Raw genomic sequence first — 19723 nt, 5'->3', positions numbered from 1 at the left:
GTGTGCACAAACTCAATTCGACCTTGCACTCCTAAACAACGCATTTTTTAAATCTTTGACAAAGCGTCAAGTCTATAAAACTTAATGCATGTGTTCGTAACAGACTGTAGTTTTGGGAACAGAAAAATGTATTGAGATCAGATATGAGAAAATTAGCAGAATGTCGGTCCAGTTTCACCTAGTTCAAACCTCTCACACTACCCGCGACTGGACTTCCTCTCACTACCATATTTGCTGGTGAGAAAACGTTCTAAACGGATGCTTCAACTTTATAGCCCTTGTGACGTATCTGGGTTACCCCTTTGGTCTGTGGCGCTACTTTATGTCTGGGGAAGCACAGGCGACAGCATGTTCTTGGGAATTTAGGGGCTTTTGAGCTAGAATGACTCAACAACCAACGGCTATATAGGCAAGCTCAACGTTGTGTCCTGTTTCGTTCATCATAGTGTAAAATATAAGTAGTATACGAGCGAGCTAACTAGCGTGCTAACGTTTCATTTCTGTATTTAGTTTGACGGGCCTCTAACAACACAGGAGCCCTTGCAGTTGTATGTAGACTACACTTCCTTGTGATGAAGAGGAGAGCAAAAATGGGCCAATTACAAAGCAAGAGCAACGACTGTGACTCAAGTTTGGTCCGGGAAAAAGTAAGTAGGTCCAACGTCATGTATATTTCTTGTCAAACATGGAAAAAGAGTCTTAGAAAACATCTACCAGAAAGTCTTAAAAATGTATTAAAAATACAACACAATAATGTTAAAGTAAAGACCCCTGCTAACTAATATCAACACTTATATTTAGTTTAGGAGATTTTCTTCAGCCTTCTGTAAGTTTAAGATACATTGCCTTGTGCCTGTATCCCGTTACCAAAAACCCCAGGTCTAAGAAAATAATGAAAGTTCACATACACTACCAGTCAAAAGTTTGGACACACCTATTCAAGGGTTTTTCTTTATTTTTACATTGTAGACATCAAAATTATGAAATAACACACATGGAATCATGTAGTAACCCAAAAAGTGTTAAACAAATAAAAATATATTTTATATTTGAGATTCTTCAAATAGCCACCCTTTGCCTTGATGACAGCTTTGCACACTCTTGGCATTCTCTCAACCAGCTTCATGAGGTAGTCACCTGGAATGCATTTCATTTAACAGGTGTGCCTTGTTAAAAGTTTATTTGTGGATTTCTTTCCTTCTTAATGCGTTTGAGCCAATCAGTTGTGTTGTGACAAGGTATACAGGAGATAGCCCTGTTTGGTAAAAGACCAAGTCCATATTATGGCCAGAACAGCTCAAATAAGCAAAGAGAAACGACAGTCCATCATTACTTTAAGACATGAAGGTCAGTCAACACCGAACATTAAGAACTTTGAAAGTCTCTTCAAGTGCAGTCGCAAAAACCATCAAGCGCTATGATGAAACTGGCTCTCATGAGGACCGCCACAGGAATGGAAGACCCAGAGTTACCTCTGCTGTGTTATTTCATCTTTTTGATGTCTTCACTATTATTCTACAATGTAGAAATAGTAAAAATAAAGAAAAACCCTGGAATGAGTAGGTGTGTCCAAACTTTTGACTGGTACTGTAAGTAACAATTAAAAGGTAGACCTGCCAATTAGTTGTAGTGTTTTTACTGATTTACATTTTGTTTATTAATTATTAGGTGATTTATACTCAAAATTCTGTTACCTAATCCATAACAAGATTTCTGAAAAATCGGTAAGAGGATTTCTGCAATTGAATTGGCTAAATGGGAAATTATAAGACTCACAAACCACATTGCACGTGCACTACGTTTTTTTATGGGCCTAATAGTAAAGACGTATTTTAATGGTAAACATGTATTACCTTTTAATGTGGCATGAACACAACCAGTCATGATGTTTTCATCTGATTGTAAAACGAATTACTTCTAAAAGTAGGCTACTGGCCTCCCGAGTGGCGCAGTGGTCTAAGGCACTGCATTGCAGTGCTAGAGGCGTCACTACAGATCCGGGTACAATCCTGGGCTGTGTCGCAGCCGGCCGCGACCTGGAGACCCATGAGGCGGCGCACAATTGGCCCAGCGTCGTCCGGGTTAGGGGAGGGTTTGTCCGGCTGGGATGTCCTTGTCCCATCGCGCTCTAGCGACTCCTTGTGGCGGCCGGGCGCATGCACGCTGACTTCGTCGCCAGCTGTACGGTGTTTCCTCTGACACATTGGTGCGGCTGGCTTCCGGGTTAAGGTAGCAGTGTGTCAAGAAGCAGTGCGGCTTGGCAGGGTCGTGTTTCGGAGGACGCATGGCTTTCGACCTTCGCCTCTCCCGAGCCCGTACGGGAGTTGCAGCGATGGGACAAGACTAACTACCAATTTGGATATCACGAAATTGGGGAGAAAAAGGGGCTACCTGCGCATGTTGTCCACTCCAAGATATACTGAACAAAAATATAAAATGCAACAATTTCAACGATTTTACTGAGTTACAGTTCATATAAGGAAATCAGTCAATTGAAATAAATTCAGTAGGCCCTAATCTATGGATTTCATATGACTGGGCAGGGGAGCAGCCACAGGTGGGCCTGGAAGGGCGCCAGGCCCACCCTCTGGGGAGCCAGGCCCAGCCAATCAGAATGAGTTTTTCCCCACAAAAGGGCTTTATTATAGACAGAAATACTCCTCAGTTTCATCAGCTACCCGGGTGGCTGATCTCAAGACGATCCTGCAGGTGAAGAAGCCACATGTGGTGGTCCTGGGCTGGCATGGTTACACGCGGTCTGCAGTTGTGAGGCCGGTTGGACATACTGCCAAATCCTCTAAAACAACGTTGGAAGCGGCTTATGGTAGAGAAATTAACATTACATTTTCTTGCAACAGCTCTGTTGGACATTACTGCAGCCAATATGCCAATTGCACGCTTCATCAAAACTTGAGACATCTGTGGAATTGTGTTGTGACAAAACTGCACATTTTAGAGTGGCCTTTTATTGTCCCCAGCACAAGATGCAACTGTGTAATGATCATGCTGTTTAATCAGCTTCTTGATATGCCACACCTGTCATGTGGATGGATTATCTTGGCAAAGGAGAAATGCTCACTAATGGATATAAACAAATTTGTGCACAAAATTAGCAAGAAATACATTTTTTTTGCGTATGTAAACTTTCTGGGATCTTTTATTTCAGCTCATGAAACATGGGACCAACACTTTACATGTTGCGTTTTATATTTTTGTTCAGTGTAATTCCAGCATCCAAACAGTGCACTTCTACCATTTGATGAAGGGAAAGAGACATCTGTTACCAGTGGCGTGTATTCATGGAGGCCAAGGGAAGCCAGGCTTCCCCTAATATTTGTCCAATAGAAATGATAAAATAATTGATCTTTCGTCTGTGTTTTTTCATAATTTTCCGTCAATTCGCAAGTGGCTGAATCTCACCGGAGAAATCATCCGATCGAGGGAAACAGTGCCCCTCTGTCTCAGAATGTGTAGCCCATGTATCTGATACTGTCTGGACCAAAAGAGTATGACATGTTGCCGCCATAGCATTTGATTGATTGATGCCAGCAAGCATTTGGCCTCATTGATAAAACAATAAAATAATTAGCCAATCAGCGTTGAGCTGAGCTCAACTGTGGGTTGTCCTGTTGCAGCAAAACACCCCCCAAGGGAGACCAGTTTGGATTTGGCTTCGCACCAATCAAATCACATCCTAAGCAAAACGTCATTTTCAGAAAAACTTGTCTGTTTCAGGTCTGCTTGTGTTGATGTCCTGCAGTATCTAGCTTGCTAAATAGGCCCATTCCTAAGCTATGGATGGAGATGGGGATTTCGATTTGTGGTTTTGACTTAATTCTCTGTACAGGCCAATGATTATGACAGTGATTCAGATCTAACCATAAATTCATATGTTGTGCCACTGGCCTGAGACGATTGCAGTTCAACATGTAGCCTAGCTGTAGACTAGTAGGCTAACTTCGCTGCTTCATTGTTGCCCATGCGAGGAAGTTAGGCTAGCAAGCATTTTAGCTAGGTAGCCTATGACAACAAAAACTAAACGCGCACTGTATGACAGCCATAGACCATTTTGCCAACATGAAAGAGGAGGATGGCATTGGTGTTCAACTAGTCTACAAGTAGGGTGACACATCAGTGCCATGGACAGCTACATATTTTATATTATTTTCCTGTGTGTTTATGCAACTTTCAAAACAATTCCACCAATCTTATAACCTCTCTAGGTGGATGTCAGTGACAGAAACTACCACAAAAGTGTATTTTGAAAACTAATATCTGGGCAGAGCTTCAGAGTAGGTGACTAGAGCGACTACCATACTCATGGGAAACAAGATCCCGGACGAGCCCCCATTCTGTTACATTCCCCAGCCAGAAAACCAAATAGTGTAGCTCAAACAGAAGGGAGAACTAACAAAGAGTCATTTATTTAATTTTAATATTTAACATTGTAGCAGTACAAAGTAGCATTTTAAACAAATAGGAGAATGGTTCAATTAGATTTGGTCTGGTCCACATGGCTTTCTCCCGATCAAACCAATGAATGTAATGGAGTTCCATCTCAAAAAGTTGTTTGAATAGCCTGAAAACGTGAGGTAGCCAGGGGACTAATAATGAGAGAGAGAGAACAAACCATATCAATAGCCTATAGAAAATTGGAATGACACGTTTAAGCTTATTAAAGGGGCAGTGCAGTCAACGTGATTTTCAAAAAAAAAAGGAAAAAAAAAAGAAGATATTTCCACACTATAAGGTCGAAATAACACTCTGAAATTGTGAAAATGATAATGCCCGTTTAGTCTAAGAGCTTTAAAAAATAAAACGCCTGGAATATGAGCCTGTACAGGTGGGATAGAGTTTTTGTCCCAGAGCATGACGTCACAATCTGATCTGCTTTGAATATTTTATTTGCATATGTATCCTCTAGGGCTGTAACGGTACACTTACTTTTTACCGGCACGGGGACCTCGATTCAGTCCGCACTGTGAACCTGAATGAATACATTAAAAAATTTAAAATCACTAGGGCTAGGCCTATAGGCTATGCCTACGCTGTGTTGTATGCCATTGCCTCGTGAGTAAATCTGAGCTGAAAAAACATTCAGTTAAAACAACTACAGCCTATGCACACGTTGTAATCAAAATTCTAATCTTAACTGGTGGATTTCAAACAATCCTTTTGTGAGGCACAGCCGGGAACTCTGTAGGTGGTGAGTGATGGGGCGAGTGTTGGGATCAATAAACCAGAATTGGAGGATCCTCCATCATCGTTTAAATCTCCAGTTTGGGAACATTTTTGCTTCACAGTCGATCACAACGGCGCTGGACAGAGTTGTGGATAAAAAGTTAATAATATGTTCTCCACTAGTGGTGCGGAGTCGAGTCCAAAATAATGGATTCCTCGACTACTTGCCCGTCGACTCCCATTTCTGGTGTCGACTGCTAAGATTCAGTATTTTTGCAATGGAGGAAACTAGTTGCTGTAGGCTACTTCCGAGAATACAAACTCATACATCTTTTACAGCAAAGAGCGAGCTAGGGAGGAAGAGAAAGGGGATCGAGAGGCATAGGCATGTCGGCCACCAGGCAGACAGTCAGAACCGTGCATCGGTAATCAAAAGATGTATAGGCTATCGCAATGCTGTATCTCTCAATTTCTTTGCTTGCAATGTCTCGTGCAAGTTCACCAAAGTAGGTGCTATCAATGAGTAGGCTGAGCTATTCTACATGCAAGACCAAACACACACTAGCATTGTTCGTAGCGAAGAGAAAGAGCAGACGAGCCAGACAGTCGGAACCGTGCACATAGGCTATATCTTGGTAATATGTGTTTCGCAATGTACACTGCTCAAAAAAATAAAGGGAACACTTAAACAACACAATGTAACTCCAAGTCAATCACACTTCTGTGAAATCAAACTGTCCACTTAGGAAGCAACACTGATTGACAATACATTTCACATGCTGTTGTGCAAATGGAATAGACAACAGGTGGGAATTATAGGCAATTAGCAAGACACCCCCAATAAAGAAGTGGTTCTGCAGGTGATGACCACAGACCACTTCTCAGTTCCTATGCTTCCTGGCTGATGTTTTGGTCACTTTTGAATGCTGGCGGTGCTTTCACTCTAGTGGTAGCATGAGTCGGAGTCTACAACCCACACAAGTGGCTCAGGTAGTGCAGCTCATCCAGGATGGCACATCAATGCGAGCTGTGGCAAGAAGGTTTGCTGTGTCTGTCAGTGTAGTGTCCAGAGCATGGAGGCGCTACCAGGAGACAGGCCAGTACATCAGGAGACGTGGAGGAGGCCGTAGGAGGGCAACAACCCAGCAGCAGGACTGCTACCTCCGCCTTTGTGCAAGGAGGAGCAGGAGGAGCACTGCCAGAGCCCTGCAAAATGACCTCCAGCAGGCCACAAATGTGCATGTGTCTGCTCAAACGGTCAGAAACAGACTCCATGAGGGTGGTATGAGGGCCCGACGTCCACAGGTGGGGGTTGTGCTTACAGCCCAACACCGTGCAGGACGTTTGGCATTTGCCAGAGAACACCAAGATTGGCAAATTCGCCACTGGCACCCTGTGCAGATGAAAGCAGGTTCACACTGAGCACATGTGACAGACGTGACAGAGTCTGGAGACGCCGTGGAGAACGTTCTGCTGCCTGCAACATCCTCCAGCATGACCAGTTTGGCGGTGGGTCAGTCATGGTGTGGGGTGGCATTTCTTTGGGGGGCCGCACAGCCCTCCATGTGCTCGCCAGAGGTAGCCTGACTGCCATTAGGTACCGAGATGAGATCCTCAGACCCCTTGTGAGACCATATGCTGGTGCGGTTGGCCCTGGGTTCCCTCATGTGGCTGGAGTGTGTCAGCAGTTCCTGCAAGAGGAAGGCATTGATTCTATGGACTGGCCCGCCCGTTCCCCAGACCTGAATCCAATTGAGCACATCTGGGACATCATGTCTCGCTCCATCCACCAACGCCACATTGCACCACAGACTGTCCAGGAATTGGCGGATGCTTTAGTCCAGGTCTGGGAGGAGATCCCTTAGGAGACCATCCGCCACCTCATCAGGAGCATGCCCAGGCGTTGTAGGGAGGTCATACAGGCACGTGGAGGCCGCACACACTACTGAGCCTCATTTTGACTTGTTTTAAGGACATTACATCAAAGTTGGATCAGCCTGTAGTGTGGTTTTCCACTTTAATTTTGAGTGTGACTCCAAATCCAGACCTCCATGGGTTGATAAATTTGATTTCCATTGATAATTTTTGTGTGATTTTGTTGTCAGCACATTCAACTATGTAAAGAAAAAAGTATTTTAATAAGATTATTTCATTCATTCAGATCTAGGATGTGTTGTTTAAGTGTTCCCTTAATTTTTTTGAGCAGTGTATTTTCTTGCAATGGCTCGTAAATTCACCAAATTATATTAAAGTGTACAGTGCATTTGGAAAGTATTCAAACCCCTTGACTTTTCCAACATTTTGTTACATTACAGCCTTATTCTAAAATGGAGTAAAAAAATAAATAATCCCTCATCAATCTACACACAATACCCCATAATGACAAAGCGAAAACAGGTTTTTAGAAATGTTGGCAAATTTATACAAAATAAAAAACAGAAATACCTCCTTTAAATACAGTTGAAGTCGGAAGTTTACATACACCTTAGCCAAATACATTTAAACTCATACATTTTTCACAATTCCTGACATTTAATCCTAGTAAAACATCCCTGTCCTAGGTCAGTTAGGATCACCACTTTATTTTAAGAATGTGAAATGTCAGAATAGTAGTAGAGAGAATGATTTATTTCAGCTTTTATTTCTTTAATCACATTCCCAGTGGGTCAGAAGTTTACATACACTCAATTAGTATTTGGTAGCATTGCCTTTAAATTGTTTAACTTGGGTGAAACGTTTCGGGTAGCCTTCCACAAGCTTCCCACAATAAGTTGGGTGAATTTTGGCCCATTCCTCCTGACAGAGCTGGTGTAACTGAGTCAGATTTGTAGGCCTTCTTGCTAGCACATGCTTTTTCAGTTCTGCCCATATATTTTCTATAGGATTGAGGTCAGGGCTTTGTGATGGCCACTCCAATACCTTGACTTTGTTGTCCTTAAGCCATTTTGCCACAACTTTGGAAGTATGCTTGGGGTCGTTGTCCATTTGGAAGACCCATTTGCGACCAAGCTTTAACTTCCTGACTGATGTCTTGATGTTGCTTCAAAATATCCACATAATTTTCCTTCCTCATGATGCCGTCTATTTTGTGAAGTGCACCAGTCCCTCCTGCAGCAAAGCACCCCCACAGCATGATGCTGTCACCCCGTGCTTCACGGTTGGGATGGTGTTCTTCGGCTTGCAAGTCTCCCCTTTTTCCTCCAAACATAACGATGGTCATTATGGCCAAACAGTTCTATTTTTGTTTAATCAGACTAGAGGACATTTCTCCAAAAAGTACAATCTTTGTCCCCATGTGCAGTTGCAATCCGTAGTCTGGCTTTTTTATGGCGGTTTTGGAGCAGTGGCTTCTTCCTTGCTGAGCGGCCTTTCAGGTTATGTCGATATAGGACTCGTTTTACTGTGGATATACAGTGGGGGAAAAAAGTATTTAGTCAGCCACCAATTGTGCAAGTTCTCCCACTTAAAAAGATGAGAGAGGCCTGTAATTTTCATCATAGGTACACGTCAACTATGACAGATTTTGTACCTGTTTCCTCCAGCATCTTCACAAGGTCCTTTGCTGTTGTTCTGGGATTGATTTGCACTTTTCGCACCAAAGTACGTTAATCTCTAGGAGACAGAACGCGTCTCCTTCCTGAGCTGTGTGATGGCTGCGTGGTCCCATGGTGTTTATACTTGCGTACTATTGTTTGTACAGATGAACGTGGTACCTTCAGGCGTTTGGAAATTGCTCCCAAGGATGAACCAGACTTGTGGTCTACAATTTTCTTTCTGAGGTCTTGGCTGATTTATTTTGATTTTCCCATGATGTCAAACAAAGAGGCACTGAGTTTGAAGGTAGGCCTTGAAATACATCCACAGGTAGACCTCCAATTGACTCAAATGATGTCAATTAGCCTATCAGAAGCTTCTAAAGCCATGACATTTTGTGGAATTTTCCAAGCTGTTTAAAGGCACATTCAACTTAGTGTATGTAAACTTCTGACCCACTGGCATTGTGATACAGTGAATTATAAGTGAAATAATCTGTCTGTTAACAATTGTTGGAAAAATTACTTGTGTCATGCACAAAGTAGATGTCCTAACAGACTTGCCAAAACTATAGTTTGTTAACAAGAAATTTGTGGAGTGGTTGAAAAACAAGTTTTAATGACTCCAACCTAAGTGTATGTAAACTTCCGACTTCAACTGTATAGTGATGATTTAGAAATGTAATTAAAAATACTGCATTGGGGCTTTAAGAAAGAAATGATACATGCGGGCCAGGAAAATCCCTTCATGCGAGGTTGAAAACCAAATGGCCAATAACCTATCCTCCTACTAGGCCTATCAAAAAAGTTAGTTATGAACAGTAGCTTATTTCTGAAATATTCTAGCCTAAGAAGGTGTCCTAAAGTTCCTGCTTGTTTTATGGGTACATAATCACGATAGGATTATTTAGGATATGTCACCTATTTAGGATAAAACACCATGTAGAGAATGACATTCATATCCATAATGATGCATTTCTGTATACAAATCAGAACAGGGACCCATGAGGAAATTCAGTTTCCGCAATTCTGTTACCGGGTGTAAATCCACTTCACTTACTCTAGTTCAATAACCAAAATATATGTTTTCAAACTCAAGGAGCCATGTCATAGCTAACACCCCATTCTTTCTGCAGACATCTTTGAATCTTAATTTGGAGCAGATATCCCACATGGAAAAGAATCATGAAAAACAAATAAGAATCTTGTATGGTGCAAAAAATCGAATTAGTATCTGGAAAAACTTTGTATGTTTTGCCTTATGTCAGCAGTGTATTTGTATATGTGTCTGGGGTTGGAACCGGTTCAGGGAACAGAACAGAAAACCTTAAAATAATGACATTTTTAAATGAACGGGAACAAAGGTGATCCATACTGTTCCGGCCCGTTATTTAAAAACATGGGAACCGGTTAATTTTACGTTCCAGACTTTTTTTTCTAGTCCCACAAAACAAACGCAACAAAGCACCTATGCAAAGCCCTCACTGTCACTCAGAATCGTATTCCAGTGTCTGCCTGCAAGCTGAAAATCTTTGACAGAGCGTGTTTAGGATACCTGCCCCTCCCCCCTCGAAGCATATGCTACTGTACTGACGTTACAAGCGTGATTCAGAAGATGTGGAGAGAGATTTTTATTAGCTACAAAAGAATGGATTAACTTTTTCAATGCTATTTAAGGATACTAAAGGCTGAGTTATCACGTTTCACGTTGGATTTACGAACTACAAAAAAGGTAAGACGTGTTTTTAATTCTGGTGCCGCTCTGCACACACAAGCATGTTAGCTAGGTAGCTCAAGCTTGTTAGCTAGCTAGCTCAAAGGACATTCAAAGTTCCTCCATAGAAGCCACTCCTCCTTGGTATAATTCTGTGGACCTAATTCAGATAATGCATGTCCTAACAAGATGCCCAGCGCTTCAAGACTCTTTCTCAACCCTCTCTCGTTCTCTCCCCACCCTAAAATTTCAGTCGCATCTTGCGCCATAGGCTACACTTGTTTGTCCATCACACATGTAAATACAGTTGAAGTCGGAAGTTTACATACACTTAGGTTGGAGTCATTAAAACTCGTTTTTCAACCACTCCACAAATTTCTTGGTAACAAACTATAGTTTTGGCAAGTCGGTTAGGACATCTACTTTGTGCATGACACAAGTAATTTTTTCCAACAATTGTTTACAGACAGATTATTTCACTTATAATTCACTGTATCACAATTCCAGTGGGTCAGAAGTTTACATACACTAAGTTGACTGTGCCTTTAAACAGCTGGATAATTCCAGAAAATGATGTCATGGCTTTAGAAGCTTCTGATAGGCTAATTGACATTATTTGAGTCCATTCGAGGTGTACCTGTGGATGTATTTCAAGGCCTACCTTCAAACTCAGTGCCTCTTTGCTTGACATCATGGGAAAATCAAAAGAAATCAGCCAAGACCTCAGACATTTTTTTTTGTAGATCTCCACCAGTCTGGTTCATCCTTGGGAGCAATTTCCAAACACCTGAAGGTACCACGTTCATCTGTACAAACAACAGTATGCAAGTATAAACACCATGGGACCACGCAGCCGTTATACCGCTCAGGAAGGAGACTCATTCTGTCTCCTAGAGATGAATGTACTTTGGTGCGAAAAGTGCAAATCAATCCCAGAACAACAGCAAAGGACCTTGTGAAGATGCTGGAGGAAACAGGTACAAAAGTATCTATATCCACAGTAAAACGAGTCCTATATCGACATGACCTGAAAGGCCGCTCAGCAAGGAAGAAGCCACTGCTCCAAAACCGCCATAAAAAAGCCAGACTACGGTTTGCAACTGCACATGGGGACAAAGATCGTACTTTTTGGAGAAATGTCCTCTGGTCTGATGAAACAAAAATAGAACTGTTTGGCCATAATGACCATCGTTATGTTTGGAGGAAAAAGGGGAACGCTTGCAAGCCGAAGAACACCATCCCAACCGTGAAGCACGGGGGTGGCAGCATCATGCTGTGGGGGTGCTTTGCTGCAAGAGGGACTGGTGTGCTTCACAAAATAGATGGCATCATGAGGAAGGAAAATTATATGGATATATTGAAGCAACATCTCAAGACAGGAAGTTAAAGCTTGGTCGCAAATGGGTCTTCCAAATGGACAATGACCCCAAGCATACTTCCAAAGTTGTGGCAAAATGGCTTAAGGACAACAAAGTCAAGGTATTGGAGTGGCCATCACAAAGCCCTGACCTCAATCCTATAGAAAATGTGTGGGCAGAACTGAAAAAGCGTGTGCGAGCAAGGAGGCCTACAAATCTGACTCAGTTACAGCAGCTCTGTCAGGAGGAATGGGCCAAAATTCACCCAAATTATTGTGGGAAGCTTGTGGAAGGCTACCCAAAACGTTTGACCCAAAGTTAAACAATTTTAAAGGCAATGCTACCAAATACTAATTGAGTGTATGTAAACTTCTGACCCACTGGGAATGTGATTAAAGAAATAAAAGCTGAAATAAATCATTCTCTCTACTATTATTCTGACATTTCACATTCTTAAAATAAAGTGGTGATCCTAACTGACCTAAAACAGGGAATTTTTACTAGGATTAAATGTCAGGAATTGTGAAAAATTGAGTTTAATTGTATTTGGCTAAGGTGTATGTAAACTTCCGACTTCAACTGTAACTAGCTTGCCTGCTCTATCTGCACTGATTGAAGTAATTTAATGAGCTAAATGTAAAAAACTTGATTTCACAGGTAAAAATAAATAAATAAAGGAAAGGTACGATATAAACTGTTACTTTTTGTTGTTCGAAATGGTTCAGAACTTTATTTTGCTGTTCGGAACAGTGGAACGGAACAAAAAGAGTGGTTCTGTTCAAAAATAAACGAATGGAAAATCATTTAGGTTCCAACTCCTGATATGTGTTACTGTTTACTTATTATATTCCTTATGTAACACATTCACTACATGATTGTGGTGAATTCCCTACATAGATATGGTGCAAGATCTTTGAGGCAAAATATGAAATGAGTAATCTATTAATATTATAAGAAAGGTGTATGTTCTGACAATGTAACCTCTACAAAATAAATGCTTTCCTTTATAGGTTTCACATTTGTTTTTATAAGTCAACATATACAAAACCCTGACAATTACTATAAGACAAGTATGAATTTTCATGTATAAGGCTGGGCAGCACCTCCTACTGGACAGTTGATTTATCTACAGCTATGCCTTTGGTCTCCCATCCAAGGTTTTAACCAAGCCCAGCTTTGATATTTATCACTGACTACTACCAATGTGCTATCATGAGAATGATTGTTGAGTGATCTCCACTTAATAATGAAATAGATTCAATGCTGCTGTTGAAGTCACCCCCCCCCCCCCCCCCCCCCCCCACCCTTCCTGCTCCTCCTCTTGCTACTCCTCGCAGCGGACTTTGTGTCTTTCTTCAATAAGTGTGACGTAGCATGTGTCAATGATGTCAGACAGTGGTATGCAAGCGCTTTGTATAATTTGTCTAAATAATTTGTCTAAAGTCTCCCATGTCAACGAAAACATACATTCTCTTGTTCAGTTCACAGGCATGCTAAATGTAAATGTAAATGTATGTGTATGTCCCATGTATGTGAGACCTTAGAAGGCTTAGCTTACATGTCTCTTGAATTTTTCTTATACAGTACTTGCAACATTTCTGTTATATGGGTGGATAACATTTAGACATTAGTCAGATATTAAAATAATCTTTGTGTATTTACTGCCATATGTATCACTGACCAGTTCCAGGTAGAACAAACAGTAATCTTGTTAAGTCTTCTAGATCTTTTCCATATGAGATTTAAGAGTTTTTGGAAAATGTGGTCACGTAAAACACTGAGGGAGATTTGACCAAAATTCTGTAAACAAACTTTGCATCTGCACAGTTCTTCCAGTCAATGTGTTAAAAGTAGTCCTTGTGGATAGAGGTTTGTTAAACTCTGAAATCAATAGTTTCTGTTTTGCATACATTTTAAGTGAAAGATCTGAGTCTAGACAGAATGTCTAGGAAGAGACGTTCTAATCACGTCTGTCAACTTGTTGCTAGAGCTAACATCTAGACCTATTCCTATTCTAAAATGTGTACAGAATTTGTCTAAAGTCTCCCATGTCAACGAAAACATCCATTCTCTTGTTCAGTTCAAAGGCATGCTACCTGTGCTCCCTCTAGAAGTCCTGGAGGAGATGCTCCTGAATGTCCCTCCACACCAGGTGGTGTGTGTCTGTCGACTTGTGTGCCGTGAGTGGAAAGAAGTGGTGGACAGTGATTCTCTTTGGAGAGAGAGGTGCCGAAGAGAAGGATACCAGACACATGATGTGACTAAACTACCTAAAGACTGGCGTTTGTTTTACTTCTTGAGCAAGAAGAGACGTAATCTTCTCAAGAACCCCAGAGCAGATGGTAAGAGTCGAGACCACAGAAATGTCTAAATTCTCTGTTGGGGTATGGGGGTCCTGTTATTAACCTCAGAACCCACACTTCAAATCCCTCACTCTTTTTCTCCAGATGAATTCAATGGCTGGCAAATTATGGAGAATGGAGGGGATAAATGGAAAATTGAGCCAGTGGAAGAAGTGCCGCTTCCTGATAACACAGTGAAAAAATACTTTGCAACTTCTTACTCGTGAGTTTACTACTATACCATATTCGTTTTTCAGTGAGAGAATATCACTTGGTCCCACTTTGTTTCACATCCACATTAGTGTTGATTTATTTTCCAGCTCTTCAAATACATTTGGATGATAATACCTATCATTGACCCTAACCCTTGGAGTTTTCCACATTTTGTTGTTACAAGGTGGGATTAAAATGGATTTAATTGTCCTTTTTTATCAACAATCTACACAAAACTGTCAAAATAAAAAATAAATATCCATGTGTATATATTGTGGCAGACGAGGGGGTTTGATCTAGACGTTTACACAGATCAGACACAAGTGTGATACCTCAGTTTCAAGGATGTTTATTTAAAACAATAAAGAAAATGAAAAGAAACAGGTCTCCTCCAGGAGACCACTTCTGGGTCACTGCCTTCTGGGCCCTGGGGAATGCTGTCTCCTCTGGGATAGAACACCGAGCCCCTCGGTTCTAGCAGACCGTGAGGACGTCAATCCGGCAGCAACCTCTCACTACCTCCAACCCTCCCGTGTGATGCCCTCCTGGCAGCTTTAAGAGCCCCGTACGGCTGGTGAGCAATCAGCCTCTTGATTACTCACCAGCCTCAATCAGCCCCAATTAGTCCTGGCCGGAGGACCCGTCGAGACCTGGCACGTCCAGCAGAGGGAGCCACCGCCGCGTGATGTAGACTCCGTCTGTCATGAGGCCTCGACGTGTCTCCCCCTGGTGGCTTGTCCGCGGTACGCCACAATATATGAAAAATAAAACCCTAATATATCTTCATTACATAAGTATTCAACCCCTTGAGTCTATACATGTTAGAATCACCTATGGCAGTGATTACAGCTCTGAGTCTTTCTGGGTAAGCCTCTTAAGAGCTTTGGACACCTGGATTGTACATTATTATTTGTAAAATTCTTCAAGCGCTGGCAAGTTGGTTGTTGATCATTGCTAGACAGCCATTTTCGATGCCGATTTTAAGTAAAAAGTGTAACTTTAGTGCCTTATTGCAAACAGGATGCATGTTTTAGAATATGTTTTATTCTGTACAGGCATCCTTCTTTTCACTCTGTCATTTAGGTTAGTATTGTGGAGTTCTAGAATGTTGTTGATCCATCCTCAGTTTTCTCAAAATGGAAACAAAACAAATTGAAACAGTAATATTGGTGCTTTTTTCTCGTTTTTCAAGCGAAGGTCTTTTTAAGGTAGTATATGCGCACACTCGTTCGGTTTGGCTAGACGAGCTTGGCTAGGTGCCAGCCGAACTGAAGCATGCTGACTGAAGCATGCTGACGCCTAAACATTATTGACTCGACATTTCAGCTTTTCATTTTTAATTAAAGATGCACTATGCAGAAATCACTCTGCCATTTCCGGGTTGCTAACATTTGAATAGTTTGCCTCATTTCAGTTTGTGACAATACAAGCAAGTATAGTGTAGAGAATCATTGTCCCATCTAAACCGCTGTGAAATGGATTTTCCATAACCAAAAAGATTGTATTTTCAGCTGTTTGAAGCTGGTGTACAAAACCGAAAGTAAAAGACCCAAAAACGAGACTTCAGTACGTAAAACATAGAAATAGTGCACATAGAACAGATCTACCGCTTCTTAGACTTGCTTTCAATGAGAATGACAGATCTATAACCCACATTTCTATGTGAATTTGGTCGGGTTGCCCAAAAAGTTACATGTTGCAGCTTTAATTTGTAAAAATGTCTAAAACATAATGTCCACTTTGACATTATTGGGTATTGTGTGTAGGCCAGTGACACAATCTTAGTTCAATCCATTTTAAATTCAGACTAACACAACAAAATGTGGAAAAAGTCAAGAGGTGTGAATACTTTCTGAAGGCACTGTATATGGCCTCCTGAATTGAAATGGCTTTCAGGCTGCTTACTATCAACTATGGTAAATGTGTTGGCTGTGTGTCCTCTTGTCTTCGGCTCATCTCAGGACCTGCAGGAAGTCTCAGCTGATTGACTTGGAGAAAGAGGGTTACAGGCCTTCTTTCATGGATGACTTTCAACCTGACATCATAATATCCGACTGGTGAGAGGAATATTAGAATTTTATAATTCAGTGTCTGCTACTCTATACTTGTCAGAGGAATAGTCCTGTACAACTTGTATGTTTGTTTGTCCATATCAGGTATGCTCCACGGTGGGACTGTGGCTCTGAATATGATATCTGTGTTGAGTTGCTAAATCATAAGAAGACGACAATTAAGAAGTTTAGTCCAGAAACTGTCATCTTTCAACAGTGGAATGATCAGAAATGGAATCAGGTAAAACCTTCAGACTTTAAGATAATTCTCAATATACATGGGTCTGTAAATAGCTGAGTACACAATCAACTATTTGATTTCTCCTTGTCTTGTGTTCTACTAAGATGTTGTGTGCATTAGACATTTTCAGTGATTGCATTGCAAGATGTTTTTTGTTTTATTCATTTACAAAAAAAGACAATTGTGTGTGTGTGTATGTATGTATGTATGTATGTATGTATGTAATTAATTAATATATATATATATATATAGATATATATTTGTTATTTAAAAAATATATTTATTATTAGTACCAGTCAAATGTTTGGACACACCTACTCATTCAAGGGTTTTTCTTTATTTTTACTATTTTTACAAAGTTGCCACCCTTTGCCTTGATGACAGCTTTGCACACTCTTGGCATTCTCTCAACCAGCTTCATGAGGTGGTCACCTGGAATGCATTTCAATTAACAGGTGTTCCTTCTTAAAAGTTAATTTGTGGAATTTCTTTCCTTAGGGCATTTGTGCCAATCAGTTGTGTTGTGACAAGGTAAGGGGGGTATACAGAAGATAGCCCTATTTGGTAAAAGACCAAGTCCATATTATGGCAAGAACAGCTCAAATAAGCAAAGAGAAACAACAGTCCATTACTTAAGACATGAAGATCAGTCATTATGGAAAATTTCAAGAACTTACAAAAGTTTCTTCAAGTGCACTCTCAAAAACTATCAAGCGCTATGATGAAACTGGGTCTCATGGGGACCGCCACAGGAATGGAAGACCCAGAGTTACCTCTGCTGCAGAGGATAAGTTCATTAGAGTTACCAGCCTCAGAAATTGCAGCCCAAATAAATGCTTCACAGAGTTCAAGTTACAGACACATCTCAACATCAACTGTTCAGAGGAGACTGTGTGAATCAGGCCTTCATGGTCGAATTGCTGCTAAGAAACCACTACTAAAGGACACCAATAAGAAGAAGAGACTTGCTTGGGCCAAGAAACACAAGCAATGGACATTAGACCGGTGGAAATGTGTCCTTTGGTCTGGAGTACAAATTTGAGATTTTTGGTTCCAACTGCCGTGGCTTTGTAAGATACGGTGTGGGTGAACGGATGATGATCTCCGCATGTGTATTTCCCACCGTAAAGCATGGAGGAGGAGGTGTTATGGTGTGGGGGTGCTTTGCTGATGACACTGTCTGTGATTTATTTAGAATTCAAGGCACACTTGACCACCACAGCATTCTGCAGCGATACGCCATCCCATCTGGTTTTGGTTTAGTGGGACTATAATTTTGTTGAAGAATCTCAAATATATTTTGATTTGTTGAACACTTTCTTGGTTACTACATGATTCCATATGTGTTATTTCATAGTTTTGATGTCTTCACTATTATTCTACAATGTAGAAAATAGTAAAAATAAAGAAAAACCCTGGAATGAGTAGGTGTCCAAACTTTTGACTGGTACTATATATATATACATACAAAACAGATTTCCCAATTAAACAAAGCATACTAATTACAATTGAACATGAATATATGACCTCTTCAATGTTTCAGATGACTCATGTGTTCAAGAATTATGGACCAGGTGTGCGGTACATCCAATTCATTCATGGAGGAAATGACACTCAGTTCTGGGCTGGCTGGTATGGAATTCGGGTCACCAACAGTAGCATCGAGATCTTCCCATCGGTGGACAGATAGATAACTTTCAGTGTTCCCATTTAGTCTCCCAAGAGGTTACAAGTGAACGTTGTGCCGAGCTGAAAGCTTTGAAACCTCTCTTAGCATAGTGTACACCATGTTCTGTCTTTTCTGCCTTAGGCAATACGCACACTATGATGTTTCTCTGTGGATATAAATGATTCTGGCTGTACAATACAGGTAACTGCAAAAATAAAGGAAACACTTGAGTAAATGAGGGATACAAAGTGTATTGAAAGCAGGTGCTTCCACACAGGTGTTGTTCCAGAGTTAATTAAGCAATTAAAATCCCATCATGCTTAGGGTCATGTATAAAAATGCCCAGTTGCCCATTATTTAGGTTACTATGGCTAGAAGAAGAGATCTCAGTGACTTTGAAAGAGGGGTCTCAAAGGAGCATAGTGGTCTGTCGGTCTCAGTCACCAGATCTCAACCCAATTGAACACTTATGGGAGATTCTGGAGCGGCGCCTGAGACAGCGTTTTCCACCACCATTCAACAAAACACAAAATTATGGAATTTCTCATGGGAGAATGGTGTCTCCTCCCTCAAATGGAGTTCCAGACACAGAATCTATGAATGCTAAGGCGCATTGAACCTGTTCTAGCTCGTGGTGGCCAACGCCCTATTAAGACACTTTAAGTTGTTTTCTTTATTTTGGCAGTTACCTGTATATTATTTGTGTCCATCTCTGAATTGTACAGAGCAAAGCAAAAATGCACATTATATACCTGGAATACATTGAAGCCTTATACAAGGAAGATAGACCAAAGGAGAGAAAGGAAAGTGTGAACTTGAATGTAATGTGTTATGTACATAAATGTCTGACCCACTTTGACAAACGACACCTTAAGAAACGTAGTTGAACACTTTTGGTTGTACTCACCTATATCTAAACATCTATAATGTAATTGTTATCATGTACAGTGCCTTCAGAAAGTATTCATACCCCTTGACTTATTCCACATTTTGTTGTTACAGCCTGAATTCAAAATTGATTAAATAGATTTTTCTAAACCATCTTCACACAATACCTCAATCTTTGCCAATTTATTGAAAATTAAATACTGAAATATCTAATTTACATAAGTATTCACACCCCTGAAGCAATACATGTTAGAATAGTCTTCGGCAGAGATTACAACTTTTGAGTCTTTGGGGTAAGTCTCTAAGAGCTTTGCACACCTGGATTGTATAATATTTGCACATTATTATTTTTAAAAGTTGGTTGTTGATCATTGATAGACAGCCATTTGCAAGTCTTGCCATAGATTTTCAAGCCGATTTTTAAGTCAAAACTGTAATTATGCCACTCAGGAACATTCAATTACGTCTTGGTAAGCAACTCCAGTGTACAGTGGGGAAAAAAAGTATTTAGTCAGCCACCAATTGTGCAAGTT

At 40.9% G+C, this 19723-nt stretch overlaps 1 protein-coding gene across 6 annotated transcripts; it reads left to right on the top strand.

Moving 5' to 3' along the window:
* The first annotated feature begins 304 nt into the window (after nucleotides 1–304).
* Nucleotides 305–19356, top strand: LOC311148313 (F-box only protein 6-like). Of its 6 annotated transcripts, XR_014614883.1 has the most exons (8): nucleotides 310–409; nucleotides 511–647; nucleotides 13867–14128; nucleotides 14234–14351; nucleotides 16303–16398; nucleotides 16498–16633; nucleotides 18177–18492; nucleotides 18988–19356. XR_014614883.1 is itself a non-coding variant. In XM_084185236.1 (7 exons), exons 2-7 carry the CDS (start codon nucleotides 573–575, stop codon nucleotides 18321–18323), a joined length of 834 nt encoding a protein of 277 aa, XP_084041362.1. In that variant the 5' UTR covers nucleotides 305–409; nucleotides 511–572; the 3' UTR covers nucleotides 18324–19356. The 6 variants fall into 6 exon arrangements, 3 of the variants coding, with proteins under 3 accessions (XP_084041362.1, XP_084041361.1, XP_084041363.1); XR_014614882.1 differs by having other exon boundaries at nucleotides 305–647; XM_084185236.1 differs by having other exon boundaries at nucleotides 305–409; nucleotides 18177–19356.
* The last annotated feature ends 367 nt before the right edge of the window (nucleotides 19357–19723 follow it).

This window comes from Coregonus lavaretus (assembly GCF_964263955.1).
Source record: "Coregonus lavaretus genome assembly, chromosome: 20".
In the NCBI taxonomy this organism is placed as follows: domain Eukaryota; kingdom Metazoa; phylum Chordata; class Actinopteri; order Salmoniformes; family Salmonidae; genus Coregonus; species Coregonus lavaretus.
This window is presented reverse-complemented; position numbering and strand designations above follow the sequence as displayed.

Coding starts and splice junctions, on each gene's coding strand:
- LOC311148313 (XM_084185236.1), top strand. CDS start 573: ATGAAGAGGAGAGCAAAAATGGGCCAATTACAAAGCAAGAGCAACGAC. Junction 648..13,866: donor CAAGTTTGGTCCGGGAAAAA/GTAAGTAGGTCC, acceptor TCTCTTGTTCAG/TTCAAAGGCATGCTACCTGT. Junction 14,352..16,302: donor TACTTTGCAACTTCTTACTC/GTGAGTTTACTA, acceptor GGCTCATCTCAG/GACCTGCAGGAAGTCTCAGC.